At 41.3% G+C, this 22615-nt stretch overlaps 1 protein-coding gene across 1 annotated transcript in view; it reads right to left on the bottom strand.

Annotated features, from left to right (window-relative positions):
* Positions 1 to 22615, bottom strand: part of ITPR2 (inositol 1,4,5-trisphosphate receptor type 2) — a 599561-nt gene that overhangs the window by 50919 nt on the left and 526027 nt on the right. The window contains exon 55 of the mRNA XM_069585523.1: positions 15059 to 15219. Coding sequence (XP_069441624.1) covers positions 15059 to 15219 — 161 coding nt within the window. The remainder of the gene's footprint in view (positions 1 to 15058; positions 15220 to 22615) is intronic.

Here is a 22615-nt window from a genome sequence, read left to right as displayed (position 1 = left end):
ATTACCAGACCATCTTACCTGTTTCCTGAGAAACCTGTATGCAGATTTAGAAGCAACAGTTAGAATTGGACACGGAACAATGAACTGGTTCCAAATTGGGAAAGGAGTATGAAAAGGCTGTATATTGTCACCCTACTTATTTAACTTACATGTAGAGTACATCATGTGAAATGCCAGGCTGGCTGAATCATAAGCTAGAATCAAGACTGCTGAGAGAAGTATCAACAACCTCATATATGCAGATGATACCACTCTAATAGCAGAGAGCGAAAAGGAACTAAAGAGCCTCTTGATGAGGGTGAAAGAGAAGAATAAAAAAGCTGGTTTAAAACTCAGCATTCAAAAAATTAAGATCATAGCATCTGGTTCCATCACATCATGGCAAATAGAGGGGAACAAGTAGAAACAGTGATAGATTTTCTTTTCTTAGGCTCCAAAATCACTGCAGACAGTGACTGCAGCCATGAAATGAAATGACACTTTCTGCTTAGAAGAAAAGCTATGACAAAGCTAGACAACATATTAAAAAGCAGAGACATCACTATGCTGACAAAGGTCCCTATAATCAAAGCTATAGTTTTTCTAGTAGTCATGTATGGATGTGAGAGTTGGACCATAAAGAAGGCTGAGTGCCAAAGAATTGATGCTTTCGAATTGTGGTGTTGGAGAAGACTCTTGACCTTGGACTGCAAGGAGGTCAAACCAGTCAATCCTAAAGGAAGTCAATCCTGAATATTCACTGGAAGAACTTATGTTGAAGCTGAAGCTCCAATACTTTGGCCACTTGATGTGACGAACAGACTCATTGGGAAAGACCCTGATGCTGGGAAAGATTTGAGGGCAAAAGGAGAAAGGGGCAGGAGATGATGAGATGGTTAGAAAGCATCACCGACTCAACGGACATGAATTTGAGCAAACTCCAGGAGACAGTGAAGGACAGGAAGCCTGGAGTATTGCAGTCCACAGGGTTGCAAAGAGTCAGACATGACTTAGTAACTGAACAATAGTATTATTTTAAGAGGCCAATGTTTTAAGTAGAAGTGGAATGATCAAATATTTGTTGACCAGTGACTAGGAGTCAGACACCATGTTAGGTACAAGGATGGGTGTGATTTTGTTGAATACATACAGGAATCATGGTAAAGAGGAGTAGGATCGCCATTTATAGGTGAGGAAACAAGATTCAGAGCTGGGGCAAATTATCTCAGATGCTATTGTTTCAGAACACCTTGATCTCTAAATCCTCATAAAAGTAACTGATTGCATAGACATGACATTAAGTGACTCATCTTTGAAATCAAAGTGCTGAATCATTTTTATAAAATTCAGCCATTATTTTTCAGGAATTCCCTTAGATAAAACTAGTCCAAAATCCTATGGAAACTAGCTTGCCTGATAACCTTACCTAACATAAATGTAGTGTTTCAGCTTAATTGCTGTCTTGACTAATTACTCATATGGGGCATAGGCTATGCTGGTCTATTAAAAACCATTAGATAGAAGCTGTGTGGCTTTACGGTATATAGTTCTCATTCCCACAACTTACATTTTGATGGCATCTGTTACTCTCTGGAAGAAAGCCAGAATTTCTGAGTAAAATGTATCAGTCCTAACAATGTGGACATTATTATTCCAGAAAGCCAACTGAGAATTGAACAAGATCTTACGGTAATGACCAGAACTGGGAAACAAGAATTTTCTTCAGCACAGCGGGAAGAAGTCTTTTTATTAAGGTTAAGAGAATCAGAGATATGAACATCCCTTTATAAGGTTCAAATAAATACCTGAGGATGGGTCATAATTCAAGTAGGTTTCAAAGAGTCTTAGACTGAATGAAACCCAAATAGCTTTGCTCTAAACATTTGGGTTTGCAGCATAATTCTATCCTGAAACTTACTGATCAATGTTGGGTTATAAGACAGGCACAAACTGACCAAAACACTGCTCAGTTTGCTGGCCAATGAAAAATTAAATTTGTTTTTTGGTGCCCTCCTACCAAAATTGTTTTTCTCTTTTCTGGGTTCACTTTTTGATGAGTAGAATCTGGGTGGCAGGTTCTAGACATTATTTTTATTGTTAGTTGTTATTATCAGTATTATGTAGGTTACAGTTCTGTGTCTGTCTAAGAGCACGTTCCTGTCAATTACGCACTCTGCGTAGTCTCCCTTGGAAAACTTTATCCAAATCCAGCTATCGAGTATATTCCATGAGGCATAAGCTTTATGGTCATTTAACAAATCTTTATGGAGTACCTACCCTATACCAGGCATTGTTCTGTGCTCTGGAAATCTCCCTTCTGTGGTAGTTGATCTTCCCTAACTCTTTGTGGGAACTGGAGACCTCTCTATTCTGTTTCTTACTGGACAGACACATGCACTTAGAAACCCAAACTATTCCTGTGCCCTTGGATACCATGAGGCAAACTGAGATGATCACACTTCCTCAGCTGGCTCCTGATGAACCGGTGGGAGTTGGGTTGGGCCCCACTGCTCAACCCACTGCCCACAACTACCCAAGACTGAAAGCTCCTTCCTCTTGCCTTCAGAAAGTCTTCTGCCTGAATCTTTTCATCCTCATCATTTCTTCTCAATCCCCAGTGGCATTTCATACCAACTCCCATCACTGCTGCTAGGTAATTTTTTTCTTGCTCCATGACAGTCCCCTTGAATACATTTCCCACGCTGTCATGGAACATACTTTCTAAAATGCACACCTGACATTGTCTCTTTGGTTTAATAACTCTGAAGGGCTTCCCTTAGCTTTTAGGGTGAGGTAAAGACTTCCCTGGTGGTTCAGAAGGTAAAGCGTCTGCCTACAATGCGGGAGACCCGGGTTCAATCCCTGGGTCGGGTAGATCTTGGAGAAAGGAATGGCAACCCACTCCAGTATTCTTGGAGAAGGAAATGGCAACCCACTCCAGTGTTCTTGCCTGGAGAATCCTAGGGACCGGGAAGCCTGGTGGGCTGTCGTCTCTGGGATCGCAGAGTTGGACACGACTGAAGCGACTTAGCAGCAGTAGCAGCAGCAAAGACTTCCAAGCACACAAGGACCTTGTGATCTGGCTCCTAGTTACGTTTCCTCCTGGACAGCTTCACTCTTTCCCTAGACAGGCCGACTTGCTCCCTCCACCTGTGCTCTCCTAATTTCCTGACTCACTCGAGCATCCAGGCATGACCTCATGAAGCCTCCTTGCCCAGGCCGTCTGCTCCACAGCAGGCTCCACTGCTGTCTTGCGCCATTATCACTCTTTTATTAGATTCCTCTGTCTGCTGTATTTCACCAGTGCTTCTGGAAGGAAGTTATGGTCTCTGCCTCAACCCTGAGTCCCCAGGCAGCCCACTAAGCATTCAGCCTGTGAGCCTGTTTTCATCAGATGAACAAATCTTGAAATGATGAAAAAAGATTTATTGGTTTGCATTTTCAAGACATTTGGGATTATGCCTCAACTATTACAGCTTAAAAACTAAGGATTCTAATTCCTTAAAACAGCGGTCCCCAACCTTTTTGGCACCAGGGATCAGTTTTGCAGAAGACAATTTTTCCACGGACTGGGGTTGGGGTCGGGGGTGGTTTCAGGATGATTCAAGAGCATTACATTTATTGTGTACTTTATTTCTATTACATCAGCTCCACCTAAGATGATCAAGCATTAGGTTCTGGAGGTTGAGGATCCCTGACTTGACATACATATTGGAGAAGCAGGAAGTGCTCTCTTCCTTCCAAAGGATGCCTTTGGTTGGTGTTTGGGTTTGTTCCCCCACCTTTTCTCCAACACTGAATTTAATATGTATTTGATCTTGGTTGTTCTACCTGATTCTTCACTAAGAGATAGCAAAGTTAAAGTAAAATCATATACACAAGTCCCAGAAAAATGAATGTTTGGATTCTGGTTCAAGTGTTACTGAGTACCTTGGATAATAAGTAATGAGCTTCTCTGAGTCTCAATGTACAGAAAATGAGTATAATTAGATAACATGCAAAGCTGCTGGCACACAGCATATGTAGAATTCATCTTCTTTTTCTCTGCTTATCCTTTCCCTTTAAAGATACACACTTCACCTGGAATACATCTTCCTCCATCCCTCCTGACCACATCCTCCTCATTTTTAAGGTCCAACTCTCCTCCAAATCTTCTCTGTGCAGTTGTCCCTGGAGCCTTCAGCCAGAAAGGGCTGTCCTGTCACTGGGGCTCCAGTGCCTCAATATCTTATTCCCTTTGTTCAACAGATCTATGCCGAATGCCCACAATGTACTGGGCATTAATTTCGGGGCTGGGAATCAGCAGTGAACAAAACAGATGTGGAAAAGGCTGAGTCGTAGTGGAGAGGAATAAACTTGCTAACAAGTGAAAAAAACAATATTTGGTCAGATGACTATAAGTGCTCTCATGGGTAACAGGAAAGGAAGTAACTGGAACAGGGATGTCAGAGAGGGTGTCAGGCATGGAAAGAGCTAGGGGACAACAACTGCAAGTGGAAGGCACCCACATGCCAAGGCTCTGACCCAGCAAAAGTGTGCGTTCTCAAGGAAAAGTACAGGGTCAGTGTAATTGAACTGTCCTGGGCTAAGGAAAGTGGGATGGAATAGGACTGGTGAAGTAGGTATAAGGGGGGCCAGGAAGATAGCCTGCATTTTATTCTCAGTACCACTGAACAGCTTTAATAAATCAGGGGTCAGGGACTTCCCTGGTGGTCCAATGGTTAAGACTTTGTGCTTCCAATGCAGGGGACGTGGGTTTGATCCCTAGTCAGGGAACTAAGATCCTATATCCTGTGCTTTGTGGCAAAAAGATAAATAGATAAGTAAATAAATCAGGGGGGCACTGGTATACTTTGTTCTAAGATTTTCCCAGTTACAGTGTGGCTGAACATCTACTATCTCTCTCATAGGAGTTCTGGTTTGCACTATAGTTTTCTGGTGCTTGGCTTCCCTGGTGGCTCAGATGATAAAATATCTGCCTTCAATGTGGGAGACCTGGATTCATTCCCTGGGTCGGGAAGATGCCCCGGAGTAGGAAATGGCAACCCACTCTGGTATGCTTGCCTGGAGAATTCTGTGGACAGAGGAGCCTGGCAGGCTACAATCCACGGGATCAAAAAGAGTCAGACACTACTGAGCAACTAACACTACACTTTTCGGTGAATACAGCTGTTCTATTACCCGGGGGTTCTGTAAAGGCAGTAATGATGTTTTATTCTTGTTCCCATCAGTGCCTCGTGCACAGTCTTCCCAGTAAAACGCTTGTCAAATTAAATGAAAATGTCCCATAGCTTTTCTTACCTACCACTGTAATAATTGTAGTTGTAGCCCTTCTAATCTTTGCAGGAAGCATGCCATTGCCAGCCAGCTCTGAACAAGGACAGTCCTATTTGTATTTCTCTCAGGCCTTCCTGCCATTGTAGGCTTGTCTGCTGACTTCCTGTCTTCTGGCTCAGTTACTCCTGGGCCCGGCCTACAGGGTACATTTGTGGTCCCTCTTAGGTAGAGCATGAGGTTTGTGCTGGAACCCCGCCCTCAGAGGAAGCACTGCTGGTAGCTTTACATAACGAACAGCATCACAGCACAATAGCACGCATGCTGGCCACTGCATGTCACGGACACAGCATCCCTTCCCGCTGGCCGTGCCATTTGGGAGCTAGTTACCAGTCCTCTCTAAGCCTCAGTTTAATCCTGTGGAGAGTTGGGATAATCATAACAGACTGTCACCTAGGGCTGATCCAAGGCCTTTAAGAGATCATGTGTGTCACTCACTTAGTACAGCACTGAGCACACAGCACTCATCAAATGTCAGTTTCTATGAATCACAGTAATGCTAGTATGCAGGATTTCATTTAATCCTCATAGCATATTACTAACTATAGACAGGGTTAATATTTAGCTGGTTGGCATAGATGTGGCCTTGCTAGTTGCTAAAACTATTGCAGTATTTCCTAGTTTCCAGATTATCCACTCTCTCAAGCCCTCCAAGTCCTGCTCCCCTCCCCACGACCCTGCAGCCTTCTCTGCCCAGCTTCTTTCCTTGGGCTCTCTGTCCGCTTCTTCGCTTCATGATCCAGCAGCTAATGGAACAGGATCCCACAGAGCAGGAGGCCTCTGGGATCCAGGCACAATTCAGCTTGTTCAACTCTGAGTGTTGACTGGCTGACTATACTTTCTTCACGGATAGGTAACGTGAAGTGCAGAAGCAATCAGGAAAAATCATGGGTCTTGCATAAGGGAATCCTAGCAAATCAGACTTCAGAATCTGAGGCCCAGGTTCCTTCTGTGACATTGAGCTTCTCCTTAGAAACTGATTAGAAAAACTAACAAGAGCCATTTTCGTTTCTTGAACTTTGAGGACTATTACCTGGACGCCAGGGGCTTTCCCGGTGGCTCAGCGGTAAAGAATCTGCCTGTGATGCAAGAGGTGTGGTTTCGATCCCTGGGTCTGGAAGACACCCCTGGAGGAGGGTATGGCAACCCACTCCAGTATTCTTGCCTGGAGACTCCCATCAACAGAGAAGCCTGGGGGGCTTACAGTCCATGAGGTTGCAGAAAGTCAGGCATGACTGAAGTGACTAAGCACCTGAATTCTGGCAGGTTCAATTTCTGATTAATTCAGGAAACCAGTCAATGACAACTGAGAGCCCACACCTCATGTGCCTGCCCTGGTCCTTCTTACTCATTCCACTTCCATCCCTGAATCTCATTTAAAACAATTTGGCCCAATCCTTTCACCCTCACTTCTGGTCCTTAAGATGAAGATTCTATGTACATCCACACTGTGAAATATTTACCTTTTCTATCTCTGTATTTCAAAATGAGGATTAGAAAGATGTTAAGATGTACACAAAAATGTGGTAACTCATGGATCATATGTATGAATACTAAAGAGGAAATTTTAGAGGATAGATCCCACCACAAGAATGAAATCCAGAGTTGGGAACTGAAAAAAAGATGCCTCTTAAATTGAAGACACATGTCTGGATTTAAAATGTGGACAGTAGAGGTGGCATTCCCTTCTTAATTGTGCATTCTGAAGCTATAACCTCTAGCCTCCTGCATCCCTGGAAATGTAAACATTTTAAAAGTGTCTTATTATGTTCCAACGACTTTAAAATAGGTTTTGAAGATTGAGCAGTTTCATAATTGGCTTAATTAGATCCAATTACACAATTAGCATAAATTGGAAATAATAGAATCAGAATGTGTAATTTCATAATTATAACACATGACAATAAAGCAGCAATTAAGTCAGCAAATGCTGCTGATGCAGAAGGGGTGCATATAAATCTTAGAAGACCTGATGTCTTTCATGAGCCCACCTCCCTCCTGAAATAGTTACTGTTCAAAAATACCATTGAACTAAACGAGATTGATTTTGAGTTCCAGACACAGAAAAACAACATCTGGTAAATTCTGAGTTCTTTTCCTTCCTTCTGGGTGACTAGATTGCTTTTCTATCTCATTAAAGGATAGTCTCTCTCTTTCTGAAGTCTTCATAGATCATGGAAGAATTCATTCTAATGGGTGAATCATGCAGAACAACCCACCATTGTGCATGCCTGCCCTCTGCCAGACCAGCAGCTTCAGGTGCACTCCTGAGTGCTTTGCATGTATGTGAGGAGCTGGTCTTGAGAAATACTTAGACGACAGAGGGATTAAATCACCAGCCTCTCAAATCAGCCATCTGATTTTTAATACTGCATCCATTATACTTGGTTCGGGTGGCATACCCTTTCTGCTTTGTCTTTACCTTTTGACTTTAAAAGAGGGGAAAAGATGATATTTGCCTAATGAGAAATTCATAGTCTAAACCCGTGCAGCTATTTTGGTGTATCTTTCTGTAAATTATGTCCAACGACCAGAGAGCTAAGAAACTGCTCATTTGTTAATTCACTCATTGTTTTATGTACTTGTTCAGTAAATGTTTTAAGCTTCTTGAGGGTAGCGATTGTGTGTGCTAAGTTGCTTCAGTTGTGTCCAACTCTTTTGTGACCCCATGGACTGTAGCCCACCAGCTTATTCTGTCCATGAGATTTTCCAGGCAAGAATATTGGAGTGGGTTGCCATGCCCTCCTCCAGAGGATCTTCACGACCCAGGGATCAAACACACGTCTCTTATATCTCCTGCATTGATAGGCGGGTTCTTTACCACTAGTGCCATGTGGGAAGCCCAAGGGAAGAGATTACTTCTTGTGTAGTCTTATGTATCAAAACCACAGAATAGCTGCTAGCATAGAAGAAACACTAAATGTCTACTGAGTTACTTTTAATGTACATTACAGATATCACCTGCTCTGGTCTTACACAGAACAAAAGCTACTCTATTCCTAGTTGTGGCCTTCAAGAAACTGAAAATTGTTTTTGTGTCAAGACAACTGATATTAACAAAAACATGAGCTAATTGGTACAATTATTATGGAAAACAACATGAAGGTTCCTTAAAAAACTAAAAATACTATCGTATGATCAAGCAATCCCACTCCTGGGCATATATCCAGAGAAAACTAATCTGAAAAGATACATGTGCCCCAATGTTCATAGCCCCACTATTTCAATAGCTAAGACATGGAAGTGACCTAAATGTCCATTGGCAGATGAATGGATAAAGAAGGTGTGTTATATATACACAGTGGAATATTATTCAGCCATAAAAAATGAAATAAAACCATTTGCAACAAAACGGATGCAACTAGAGATTATCACACTGAGTAAAGTAAGTCAGACAGAGAAAGACAAGTACTGTATGATATCACTTAATACATGGAATCTAAAAATAAATGATACAAATGAACTTACCAAACAGAAATAGAGTCACATATGTAGAAAACAAATTTATGGTTTCCAGAAGGGGAAAGGGGGACAGGATAAATTGGGAGACTGGGATTAGCAGATACAAACGATATAAAATGGAGAACCAACAAGAACCTATGGTATAGCACAGAGAACTCTACTCAATACTCTGCAATGACTTATATAGAAAAAAAATTTTTTAAAGAGTGTATGTGTGTGTGTGTGTGTTTATGAATATAAAACCGATTCACTTTGCTATACAGCAGAAACTAACATAATATTGTAAATCAACTGTATTCCAATAAAAATTAAGAAAACAAAAACACCCCATACAACTCCAGCCCCCCAAAAAAGAACAAGTGAAACTGTCCCAGCTGACATCACCACGATGTCTACAAATAATTATTAGTCAAGAGTCAAATAAGCATAAGAGCTTAAAAGTGCCATACACTAAAATGAGGAACTGGTCCCCCCCAAAGCCAAGGTCATGGGGCATGGCCAGCCAGGGTCTGGGTTGCCACCCAGTACATCAGAACACGTGGGCAATTCTCTGAACAAGCAGGGTACCTGCCTTTCCGGTACCTCTGATTTCAATCTCACTGTTTGTCAAACTAAGTACTAAATATTCCCAAAGGTCCCTAACATACCTTGGCAAATGAGCAACTGAAAATCTGAAAATGTCTCCAGAATGTTACAGAAACCTCTAAAAGCCTTGGGCATTTTTTCTAATGATCTCTATTTTGTTTGTTCCTCTTCAATATCGTCCTTTGGGTAATGGCAGAAGCAAAGGGGCATAGTGATGCTCACAGGCCATTACTAGCACAGGCTACAGGACTTACCCTCCTAGGCCCTTTCCTCCTAGTTTATTGGGTTCTTTTTCATTATTTTTACTTTCCTGCACGGTCCTTCCTTTTCTGTCTCCCAGTTAGTGTCCCCCAATAAACACTAGCTCAAAATGTCAATCCTCTTATAAAAAATGAGAACTTGTTTGCCAGAAGAAAATATATTCCCCAAATACCTTGATCTACTCACATCTCCCATAACAATATCCCAAAAGAGTTTTGTGTTAATTCAAAGACTCAAGACAGTGGATAGTTAAACAGCTTGACGCAGGGTCTGACGGCAGGAGTGAGGAAGGTTTAAGTTCCTATGAATATTTTAGAGGTTTGACCCTGTCACTGGGTGGACGTAGAGGCACAAATGTATTTTCTAAGAATCTAACCCCCAGAAACAATATATCGATTTATTTATAATATATGCTTTAATGCATATAAGTATAAATATTCTTTATGCATGTTGTGTGTGTGCCAAGTTGCCTCAGTCCTATCTGACTCTTTGTGACCTTTCAGACTGAAGGCTTCTCTGTCCATGGGGTTTTCTAGGCATGAATACTGGAGTGGGTTGTCATGCACTCCTCTGGGGGATCTTCCCAATCCAGGGATCGAACCTGTGTCTTTTATGTCTCCTGCATTTGTAGGTGGGTTCTTTACCACTAGTGCCACCTGGGAATGAGTGCCACTCATTTTTACTTGAGCATAAAATGGATGGATTGGAGGTGAAAAAATACACAGAGGGGAGAAACAGCCCCAAACTTGGTATATTCTTATTTTTCTCATTTCACCAGAAGACAGGAAGCATTTGCTAAGGCCCCCTAGGTCCAAACTGGGCTTACTTATAGTGTAGCAGAACTCAGTGAGTTGTTTCATGAACAAATATGAGGAACTTCCTTATTTTGTTTTGCATAAATCCTTGAGGGTAAAACCTATGTCCATCATGAAGAAATGAAAACTTCTTCTAAAGTTCTATTGATAAACAAGCATTTAAATCAAACTGGTAAATGTATCTAATTTTAAAGACCACAAATTGAAGTGGTAGGAAAATGGAAGATTTCCTACCAAGCTGTTAAGAGTGATTACCTTTGACCTGGAGGAAGAGAAAAATACAGTCTTTGAAATGAGCTACAGACACGTGTTGACTTGCCATGAGCTCCAAAATCTTCTCTCTCAGTGGATCAAGATTAGGAGGGCATAATCTCCATGGAGCTTGAAGTAACAATTTTCCAAACTGGGTTTGTCAGCTACAGATTTTCAGGTTTTCCAAAAGGGCTATTTCAGTAAATGAACACTCTTAAGAGTCAAATGACTTTTTGTTTCCATCCTTCCTAAGCTTAATATCAGTCTTCCTTCTCCCGACCATTAAAATTCAGGACCAGTGCCTGTTCTCTTGGATGTGGTCTGCTTGGATGAGAATGAGACATTTCATGCTTGAATAAGCTTGTGGTTCTCCTCCCTCTTGTCCTGCTTCTTGAGAGAGGAGAGAATGGATAGACACACGGAAATCTAAGTCTTAAACATTCAAGAACAAGAGCCTGGCAAAATGGTGATTTTAATATGAAGGCTAAAGATGGGTCAACAGTTTCTTGGCAGTTACCGGGGATTTCCTTACCCAAGATCCAAAGGCTTGGACCTGTCTCTTCTTTGCAACAGCTGATGCTGTGAACTCTGACACTGAAAATGCTCATCTCTAGGCTTCTGACACACTCCACTTCCTGGTGTTTCTTCTACCCTTTTTATTGTCTCCTTTTTCTCCTTATTTTATTTGTCTTCTTCCTTCTTCCTCAAGATGAGATCCCCCAGGTGTTGCCTCTGGCTTTCTCTTCTCCTCTCTTTATATTTCTCCTTTCTCCTGCCACTCGCTAACCTGATGGTGCCAGCTGTCTTTCCATGTGGATGATCCCAGGGAAAACTGTCAATTACTGAGTACCCAACCATAAGCAAGACACTTTTTACACATCATCTCACTGATCTCACACCCATTTTCTGCCTCTCAGGTGAGGAGGCAGAGTCTCAGGGAGGTTCAAAGACTCACCCAAGATACCAAGACCACACAGCAGATCCGTGCTAGAGTCAGGGGGTGAGTCCAGATCCTTCTGGCTCTAAGACGCCTACTGTTGTCACTGTACCATCTCTCCCAATGACTCAGGCTCCTGTCTTGTTTCAAAATCAACAAGTCTTCTTCTCTGACTCGTTTCTCCGCCTCATAGAGACTTTCTGAAACCCATTCGCTACCTTTCTCCCAGTGACCAGGCTCACAGCGTCAGGTGTCCCTGGCTCAGCTCTCAGCCTTTCACCTGCTCCTCCACGGCCCCCTCCTAATCCTGTCCACTGCCAAGTACCACCTCTCACTTCGTCTTTCCCTTCCCCAAACCAGCCCACGCACCTCTGCCTGAACACTCTACTGGGCCATATTATTCCCTTAGGTAAAAACCTCTGTGGCTTCCCTTTGCTGAAAGAAAATAATGACCAAAACGTATACCTCTTACTCAAAAGTGCAGTTGACTTTTTGGGTCATAACTTGCAGGTCATAACTTGCAGAACTTCCTTAGAAGTAAACCATGTGCTGGTGAAACCAGGCAAGTAACTATCCCCCGAGTGTTTGAATGTCCCATTTTGAGGCTTTTCTTTAGGCTGCTCCCTCTTATGGGAACTCACTCTTAATCCAGCAGACACTCCTCATCTGCACAAACTCTACCCTGTCTCATGTATTACACATACATGTAGACACACACACATGCACACCCCTCAAATGCCGCCTTCCACCACCTTCCAGTTAGTTATCACTCTACATCGTTAAGCCTTCAGACCTTTCTCTTTTCCACTCTTAGGGAACTTGGTTTATTGTACTTTAGGTTTATTATTCACCTCCTCTTCTTCAGTTCAGTCAGTTCAGCCGCTCATTCGTGTCTGACTCTTTGCGACCCCATGAATCACAGCACGCCAGGCCTCCCTGTCCATCACCAACTCCCGGAGTTCACTCAGACTCATGTCCATCGAGTCAGTGATGCCATCCAGCCATCTCATCCTCTGTCATCCCCTTCTCCTCCTGCCCCCAATCCCTCCCAGCATCAGAGTCTTTTCCAATGAGTCAACTCTTTGTATGAGGTGGCCAAAGTACTGGAGTTTCAGCTTTAGCATCATTCCTTCCAAAGAACACCCAGGGAAGCTCTAAATTCTTTGGCTTTAAGAAAAGGAATGTTTCAGACTTCAGTGTATTCTCCAAAATCTTTAGTCCAAAGGACATAATAGATGACTGATAAATATATATTAATTAAATGTACCTCAAACTTTGAAAAAATACAGCAGTGTGAGGTCACATTGTATTTACTTACTTTTCTAAAAAAAAAAAAAAAAAAAAAACTGGCCACACCTCAAGGCATATGGGATCATAGTTCTCCAACCAGGGATGGAACCCACAAGCCCGGCATTAGGAGCATGCAGTTTTAACCGCTGGAGCAATAGGCAAGTCCCGAGGTCACATGTTAAATGAATGCTTACATGATTTTCCCCTGGTAAGCAGAAACAAAATGTTTCACAGAAACAGTCTCTGAGCATCTTGAGATCAAGAATAAATGATGACTGTGAGTGTCTATTCTCAAAATGATAACCTGCTTCCTAATTTAGAAGGAAGAGAGGGTAGATAAGGCTACACAGAAAAAAAAGAAACAATATTAGGTTCTGCCCACTGTCATATAAAAATGGAGAGAAAATAACTTACAGTAGGATGCATGTCCATAATAAAATAGGATGAAAAATGCTGAATTAAGAAAACTCAGTTTACACGGAGCTCTCCTGTGACACATAAATATTGTCAGGTAAGGTTAAACAGTGCAATGTTAAGATGTTGGTAACTTAGTAAGATGTTAGCCTCTGAACATGTTCTTTGGTTGTTCATTATATTGTAGCTTATGCCTTCCTAAGTGGATATAAGCTCCCAGAGGGGAAGATACAGACCAGTTGTTACCTGGCTCTCCTGACACTCTGGTGTTTAAAATGTTATCCTTGGGATGGGGCTTCCCAGGTGGTGCTAGTGGTAAGGAATCCACCTGCCAATGCAGCAGATCCAAGAGATGAGGATTCGATACTTGGCTCAGGAAGATCCCCTGGAGGAGGGCATGGCAACCCACTCCAGTATTCCTCCCTAGAGAATCCCATGGACAGAGGGGCCTGGCGGGCTACAGTCTATAGGGTCACAAGGAGTCGAACACGATTGAAGTGACTGAGCATACACACATTCTTGGGACTCAGCATTAAAGAGGGTCTTGGCTCTTTGAAGGCGTCATTCTCAAATAATTAACACAACTTTGGAGGATGGTTTTTGAGGCAAAATCCAATATATGGCCACGTTTATTATAAGAATACAAGAGTTTATATCAGATGCAAAGATTTGTCATTGTTCAGTTACTAAGTCATGTCTGACTCTTTGTGACCTCATGGACTTGCAGAAGACCAGGCTTCCCTGTCCTTCACTATCTCCCAGAGTCTGCTCAAATTCATGTCCATCAAGTCGGTGATGCCATCCAACCGTCTCATCCTCTGTCATCCCCTTCTCCTCCTGCCTTCAATCTTTCCCAGCATCAGGGGCTTTTCCAATGAGTCAGCTCTTTGCCTTAGGTGGCCAAAGTACTGGAGCTTCAGCTTCAGCATCAGACGCAATGGTACTCACTAACTCAATGGACAGTGGGTTTGAGCAAACTCTGGGAGATGGTGAAGGACAGTGAAGCCTGCTGTGCTGCAGTCTATGGTCGCAAAGAGTTGGACATGACTTGGCGACTGAACAACAAAATGCATATCATGGATACAGGAAAGTTGCAACTCTGACTTCTCTTTAAGCCAGTTCATGTTAATTTTCTATGAAACAGAAGAAACTTTGAATTGTGGACAACCATACTCTCTATGCAATGCTACTGATCATGAGGAGGAGTCACAAGCAACTGGACACAGCAGGATCAGGGCAAATCCATCACCAACACTGGTCAATCGATCCAAAATGTATACTGACAAAAAGCCAATGCTGTCCCACTGGGGTTGAACATTATCCCCTCCCCAAACACTCTTTAATTGCTTAAATGCTTGATTTCTGAAATTCAAGGCATTTCTTTAAGTATGAATCATGTGCCAGTGTGAAAGTTCCAGATTTGGGGAACTGAGACATTAGTGATGACAGGAAGCATGAGGTCAGACGATGACAGAAAGGACTGAATTCACTGCACAGAGAATTCTCCAGGAAATACCATCTGTACATCTGAAGCTTAGATATGGTTTGTATAACCAAGACGGCCACTAAGATTCAGCCAGGACAGGGGTTCTTCAGTGATTGACAGTCCTATTTAAAAGTTAACAAAACGACTGCTAGAACCTTTGCATTCTGGAAGAAAGGTAGGGTAGGGAATTGGAAGCATATAGAATGCAGTATAGTCATAGATCCAAACCCTCCCTTCACTCACCACAATCATCTGAGCCACGTAACTTTCAGGTCCGGTATATTCAGTTGGGTCTTTCACCTTCACCAGGACTAGGAAGTACAAATAATGCCACATATTGTGTTCTGACTTGATGTGTTCCTCAAAAGACACTGTTTTATTATCAAACTTGTCCCTCTCGAGTCCTGCAAAAAAACCATGAGAGACAATGTGTGTAACATGTCATTTAATCAGCACTCACTTTTGGCATAAAAACATAATCATTATTGTGAAGAAACATTTTCTGAAAGAGCGTGACAATTTAAAATGTTATGATTAAAAACAACGCAGTACCTCCAGAAAAAATGCGAGAGTTTTTCATTTCTTCCCAACTAACATTATCCCCTGTGGATCCTGGGAAAAGTGGAGTCCTATTATAGATGCAAAATTTGCAGACAATTTAAAACGTAACCAAATAAAAATTGTCAAATTATAATAAATTGGACCTCAAGTCTAAGAAAAAGAAGTCAAAATGATTGTGCAAGAAAAAGCATGCTTGCTAATAATCGGGGCAGGAAAAAAAATGCCATTTTATCCAGGAACTTGGGTAAAAAGAGAAAAAAAGGCAGCTAACAGTCATCTCCCTTCAAAACCACTTGTAATCAGTGAAGGGCAAAAGAATGTCCACAGAGATCTGTGCTCCGAATGCAATAAGGATTCACAGGCTTGTCCCACCCTTAGACTACTGTGCTCCAGGCATTCTGGGGAGGGGAAGGTCTGATCAATTTCCAGGGAATATTTTTTTAGCTTCTGGAAGAACACTGAGGAGAGGATCTGGGTAGTAAGATGCTTTTCTCTCAAAGGTTGAAGGGGAGATGAAACGAAATGAATGGAGATGAAGAAAAACATCTATGGAAAAATGAATTAGGCTGCCAAGTAAAATGGGATGTTGGGATTCAGTCTGGTTTTGCAGTTCGGATACTGGAGAAGAAATCTGGAAATTGAATTCCAAAACTGGCTACTTTCTTCCTAAACATATTTTTTTTTTTTAAAGTCATCTGGCCCTTTAGGCATGAAGAAGACCCTTTAAACAATAAGATACAAAGTACATAAATCAAAAAAAGTCTGTCCCCAATGAAGGTGTGACCTTTTAAATTATATTACTGGATATTTTTACGGGAAATACCATAAAATTTAGCTGGCTGATGGTCATGCCTCGTCTTACTTGACCTATCGTCAGCTTAGCATGCTTCAAATAAAAATCCAATCCTCTCCCCAAAACGAGCTCCACCCACGTCCTCTTTTCATTCCAGTCTTTCAGTTTTCAAGCCAAAAGTCTGGAGTCATCCTTGAATCCTCTGTCTCACATGCCACATCCAATTCATGTTGAAATTCATTTGGTACTTTTACAATTTGCCCCACCTTCACCTTCCTCTGCTGGGTCCACAAATCTGTTCTCTACTAGGCTCATGAATACCATTTTTTCTAGATTCCATATATATGCTGTAACTATACAATACCTGTTTTTCTCTTTCTGGCTTACTTCACTCTATAAGAGGTTCTAGGTTCATCCACCTCACTACAACTGACTCAAATTCATTCCTTTTTATGGCTGAATAATATTCCATTGTATACATGTACCACAACTTCTTTATCCTTTCATCTGTTGATGGACATCTAGGTTGCTTCCATGTCCTGGTTATTGTAAATATTGCTGCAATTGCTGTACACTGGGGTACAAGTATATTTTAGAATCATGGTTTTCTCATGGTATATGCCCAGGAGTGGGATTTTTGGGTCATATGTCAGATTTCTTCCTAGCTTTTTAAGGAATCCCCATACTCTTTTCCATAATGGCTGTATCAGTTTACATCCCCACCAACAGTACAGGAGGGTTCCCTTTTCTCCACATCCTCTCCAGCAATTATTGTTTGTAGATTTTCTGGTGATGGCCATTCTGACTGGTATGAAGTGATACCTCATTGTAGTTTTGATCTGCATTTCTCTAATAATTGAGAAAGTAGCTCTGACATATATACACTGTGTGTGTGTGTGGGGGGGTGGGGTGGGGGTTAGTGGCTCAGTCTTGTCTGATTCTTTGCGGCCCCATGGACTGTAGCTCACCATGGAATTCTTAAAGCAAGAATGCTGGAGTGGGCTGCCATTCCGGACCCAGGGATTGAACCCAGGTCTTCTGAATTGTGGGCAGATTCTTCACCATCTGAGCCACCAGGGAAGCCCATATATACACTATCGTATATAAAATAGATAGTGGGAAATTACTAAATAACATAGAGAGCCCAACCTGGAGCCCTGTGATGACCTAGAGGGGTGGGGTGAAGGGAGTGAGAGGGATATATATAATTTATGACTGATTCACATTGTTGAATGGCAGAAACCAACACAAAATTGTAAAGCAATTTTCTACCAATTAAAATACTTTTAAAAAATTAAAAAAAAAAGAAATTATTTTGGCTGTATCTTCAACATATACCCAGGATCTGATCACCTCTCACCACCTCCAAGGCTACCACTCTGGTTCAAGCCATTATTGTCACTCATCTGGTTTACCCAAATAACCCCCAGGCCTCCTTGCTTCCATGTTTCCTCTCTAAGGCCTGTTCTCAGCACAGCAGCCAGAGCGGCCCTTTAAAAACCTGAGTAGGATAGTGTCTCTCCTCTGTTTTAAACCCTGCAGTGGTTCCTCATCTCCTCAGAGAAAAGGTCAACATTCTTACAATAGCCCATGAGTAGGGTTGCAGGGGAAAATATAGGATCCAGTTAAGCTCAAAAATTGAAAAAATAATGAATAATTGTTGAGTTTAAATATATCCCATGCAATAGCAGCTTGCTAAACCCTATGTGATGTGGCCCTCCAGCCTTTCTAATCTTATCTCCCATCTCCTCTCCCTGGCTAACTCTCCCCAGCCACCAAGGGCTTCTCTGCTCTTCCTGGCACCCAGATCCCTGCCTCAGGGCCTTTGAACTGTTTCCTCTCCCTACAGCTCTCTTCTCTCTGATATCTCTTGGACTAACTCACTTGCCTGCTAGTTTTTCTCAAACCTCACTTTCTTAATGTGGCTTAATTTGATTGTTTTATTCAGTCTGTCCCTCCCTTTCTACTGATACTTTTGATCACGCTTTCCTTTGTCTTATAGTGTTTTTCATCTCCAAACAGACTGAAAATAGCTGTATCAAAGGTGTTCAATTAAACTGGACCACAAGTCTCAGGTATATAGGTAAAAATTATTGTGCAAGAAAAATCCAGCCTGCTAATTAGCACAAAAGAAAGGCATAATGTTTTATCTGGGAACTTAGATATGAGCTTATTATGTTGATTATTTACTGCATGTCCATGGGTAGATATATGTGTCTCTTTTCTTCAACAATGGTCCCTGTAGTTTAGAACATTGCCTGGCACGTAGTCAGCACTGAATAAAATATTAACTGAGTGAATTAAGAGTATATCACTAAGAACAAAACAGAATTGAAGAGATGCAGGAAAGAGTGGAATATAAGCAGAAAGCAATGAAGCAGGAGAAGTTTCTGCCAGTAAACTGGCAGAAATCAGGAGGCAGAGCCGCAGGTAGAGAGAGGGAATTAGAATGGCCCTAGAAAAGAGAGAAAGGGGGAAGCCGAGAAAAGAGTTGGGTAATAGCGTACGGTGGGGCTGCGGGTCTTGCTAAATTAAAGCACCTGGCTCTCCATGATGGCTCTTTTGCTTACTGCATTTGTTATCTTAAATTGCTCATGTAGTCTTTCAATAAATGCTCATTATTTTAAGAAAAAAAAAAGGAATATGTCACTAGGATTCATATAATCCTAGGATGTTTCACTAGGATGCATATAATCAAAAACAAATAATAGCAGTATTGATGACATGGATAAATTGGAACCCTCCTATACTTCAAAAATAGTTTAGCAGTTTCTCAAAACTTGAACACAGAGTTACCATGTTACCAGCAATTCCACTCTTAGAAAAAAATGTATGTCCACACAAAAGCATATACATGAGTGTCTGTAGCAGCATTATTCATAATAGCTAAAAAGTAGAAACCCAAATGTTCATCAACCAATAAAAAGATAAACAAAGTATGGTGTATCTGTACAACAGATATTTTTCTGCAATAAGAAAGTACTGGTGCATGCTAATATGAACCTTGAAAACATACTAAGTGAAAGAAGCAAGTCACAGATGACCACATATGATACAATTCCATTAATACGAAATGCTTAGGACAGGCAAATCTATAGTGACAGAACGTAGATCAGTGGTGGCCTTGGGCTGAGGAGGATGGTCAGTTTGATGGGAAGGAAGGGAGCAGTGATGGCCAAAGGGTAGGAGGTTTCTTTAGAGGGCAATGAAGATGTTCTAAAATTATGATGATACATGTACACCCGTGGCTGATTCATGTCAATGTATGGCAAAAACTACCACAATACTGTAAAGTAATAAATAATTAACAAATAAAATTATGATGCTAGATACACAACTCTGAACATACTAAACCCACTGAAAATGTATACTTTAAATCAGTCTATCATAAGGTTATGTAAATTATATCTCAACAGAGCCATTACAGAAAAATGGAGAAAATTTTAAAGTAGCTTTCTCCTAGAATCCAATTCAAACAATTACCTACCTACGTACCTGTTGCAAGGTACATAGATCTATAAAGATAAAAAGATAATGTCTACCATCAATCAATCCATAATAGGGTAAAGGAAACAGACAAATTGTATTATATTCTAAGTGGTATAAACTATCAAAGAAATATAAAGGAGGGCAAAACAAGTTCTGACCAGATACATTTTAAAAGGTTTCAACAAGGCATAAAGTTTTAAACGTCTGACCTATGAAACATGACCTTGGCAAGTAGAGAAGAGATGATCAGTAAGAAAAGGTACTTAATTTTTACTGAGCACCTATTTATGCTGAGAACTATAAAGATGTTTAAATATGCTATAATAACAACAATAATCAATCTGACCTTTCAGCATGTGAAGAAAGAGATTCAGAGGGATTTCATTGATTGCTCATGTTAATATCTCTACTTAGTGGAAAAGTCAGCCAATATTTAAATAAAAATATTCCTGACTCCAAATCTCTGTTCTTTTGCCTCTGGGCAGAGGAAATAGCACAGCAAAAATTGAGATGAAAGCAAATGCCCTATTTGGGGAACTGTCAATTCTTCTGGTATGGTCAGGAGGGAACGCTCGGACATGAAGATGAAACGGTACATTTGGCACAAACCCTGAAAAGTTTTACACACAAAGCTAAGGAGTCTGCACTTTATTCTGAAGGCTTCTGAGTGGAGCCTAGCATACTGGGTGCTGCGCTTTAAGTAATTTCTGCTGACAGGATTTAGAGGAAGACTGTGAGAGAAAAGGAGAGGGTGGGAGTCCAGGGGGCCGGGGCACGGGAGGAGGCTTGTAACGGAGGGAAACTGGTTGTCTTTCATCAACATTAGACCTTACTCTCTAAGCAGCATAGTCCACTCGTGTGGTTTCAACCAGCATCACGCTGATGATTTCTCAATCTTTCTTCCCAGTACCGACCTTTCTTCTCAACTTTAGATTTTATTTCCCGCTGCCTCCTGAATAACTTTACAGGCATGTCAAACTCAACTAATCAAAGATTTATGTTTCTAGCCCTTCTTCTCTTCTGCTAACGAAGTCCCTGTCCACCAAACCTGATGCTGCCCTCAGACTCAGGGACTAACTATCCACTCTGCACACGTCCTGTGGCCGCCCTGACTTTCTCACTCTTCTCCAAACACACCAAATCCTTTGAAAACCCTATGCCTCTATCTAGTCTCTTTCCCACTTTATAGGCATTCCTTCTCCAAGAGCCAGCTCAACCCCTGGCACCATTCTCACTCCCTTGGTTGATCCTTTCAGTGTCTTTCTGCAAAAACTTGTCTGTTTCTATTGATTCCTTAGGCTCTACTACTTTATTGTCTGATTTATTTTTTGTATTACCGGCAGCTGGCATAGCAACTGGAAAACATTCAACTAAAGTTGACAGAATAATTGAATATATGAATAAGAGATTGAAGAGGACTCACAAATGAAAACTGAAGAGGGCTTGATGTCCAATTAGAGGTATAGATTTAGTAGGAATGAAGGATGACTGACTTTTCTGACTTGGTGAGCGAGTTTAAGGTAATACCAACAAATCAAGAGGAAAAAAATAGAAGGAAGAGATTTTAAAGGGAGGATATGTTTGATATGGGATGGGTTCCACTTAAGATGCCTATAGAAAAATTAATGCTGGGATGCCAGGTAGGAAGCTGGGAACTCCAAAAAAGCATTCAAGACGTAACTCTACTAGTTCAAGGATAAATGACATAAAACAACAATGAAAGCCAGAGCACTGGATGAGATGACTAAAAAAGAAAGAAAGGATGGGTAAGCAGAGTTCTATGTGCCCAATACAAACTTTTCCGGAACAATGAGAAGACTACACTTATGCTGTGTTTCACACCCAGGACGACTAAGGTAAGGGCACATATCCACTCAGCAGCCAGGCATTCCTATTCCTCTTCTCTGCTCTATTTTTCTCCTAGTCCTTGTCATCATTTGACACTGTATGTGTGTTAGAAAATAAGCTCCATGATGACAGTGCTTTTTGTCTGGTTTTGTTCACTGCAAGATCCTACTACACTGTGGATATAAGTATTGAACAAATAGGTGAATGAATGACTTTCATGCATAAGTTTAGAGAAAAGAGAATAAAACAGTGCATAACATATAAGAGAATAAAATCACGCATAAGGTATAGAGGAGGAATTAACATACCAAGAGAAGAACACAGATGCTTTCCTCACCAAATAACCTTTATTTCCTATTTAAGCATCTAGAAAGATCTTTAATTCCAGGAATCTGACTCTTCTTATGATAGGAATTCTGACCTTTCTCCATTTTGTTATTCTGTTGCACTTCAGCCTCTAGTAATTCAAAATTAATAGTTAATGTGGACAACAGAGCCAAACTGTTTCCATGCTTACTGCTTCAGCTCTGTCAAGTGTTCATCACCACCCTATCATGACTGCCTTCTGGATCCCTAGCAATTGTTTTCTGAATCATAACTGATACACCTGGTCATGTCTTTAACGCTTAGAAGTCCCATCTGCTCTCATTGCCTGTCACAGTACCTACCTCTTCTGCAAACGCTACTATGAGTATCCTTGGAATACTCCTAGAGCCAATTCCTACTGGGGAGAATCCCTTATTTGATACCATATTCCCCTCTGGATCACAATTTAATACCAGACTGTTCCAAGAACCATTTCTAGATTAAACACAACTATTTTATAGCCTGCTAATACAACTCCCAAATATCTCATGTTTAAATCACTCTTGAAGATATGTTATTATAATATATATGGTATATATTTGGGCTTCCCTGATAGCTCAGTTGGTAAAGAATCTGCCTGCAATGCAGGAGACCTCGGTTTGATTCCTGGGTTGGGAAGATCCCCTGGAGAAGGGAATGGCTGCCCACCCCAGTATTCTGGCCTGGAGAATGCCATGGACTGTATAGTTCATGGGGTCACAAAGAGTCGGACATGACTGAGCCACTTTCACTTTCAGTGGTAT

This window comes from Ovis canadensis, chromosome 3 (assembly GCF_042477335.2).
Source record: "Ovis canadensis isolate MfBH-ARS-UI-01 breed Bighorn chromosome 3, ARS-UI_OviCan_v2, whole genome shotgun sequence".
Taxonomy (NCBI): Eukaryota; Metazoa; Chordata; class Mammalia; order Artiodactyla; family Bovidae; genus Ovis; species Ovis canadensis.
This window is presented reverse-complemented; position numbering and strand designations above follow the sequence as displayed.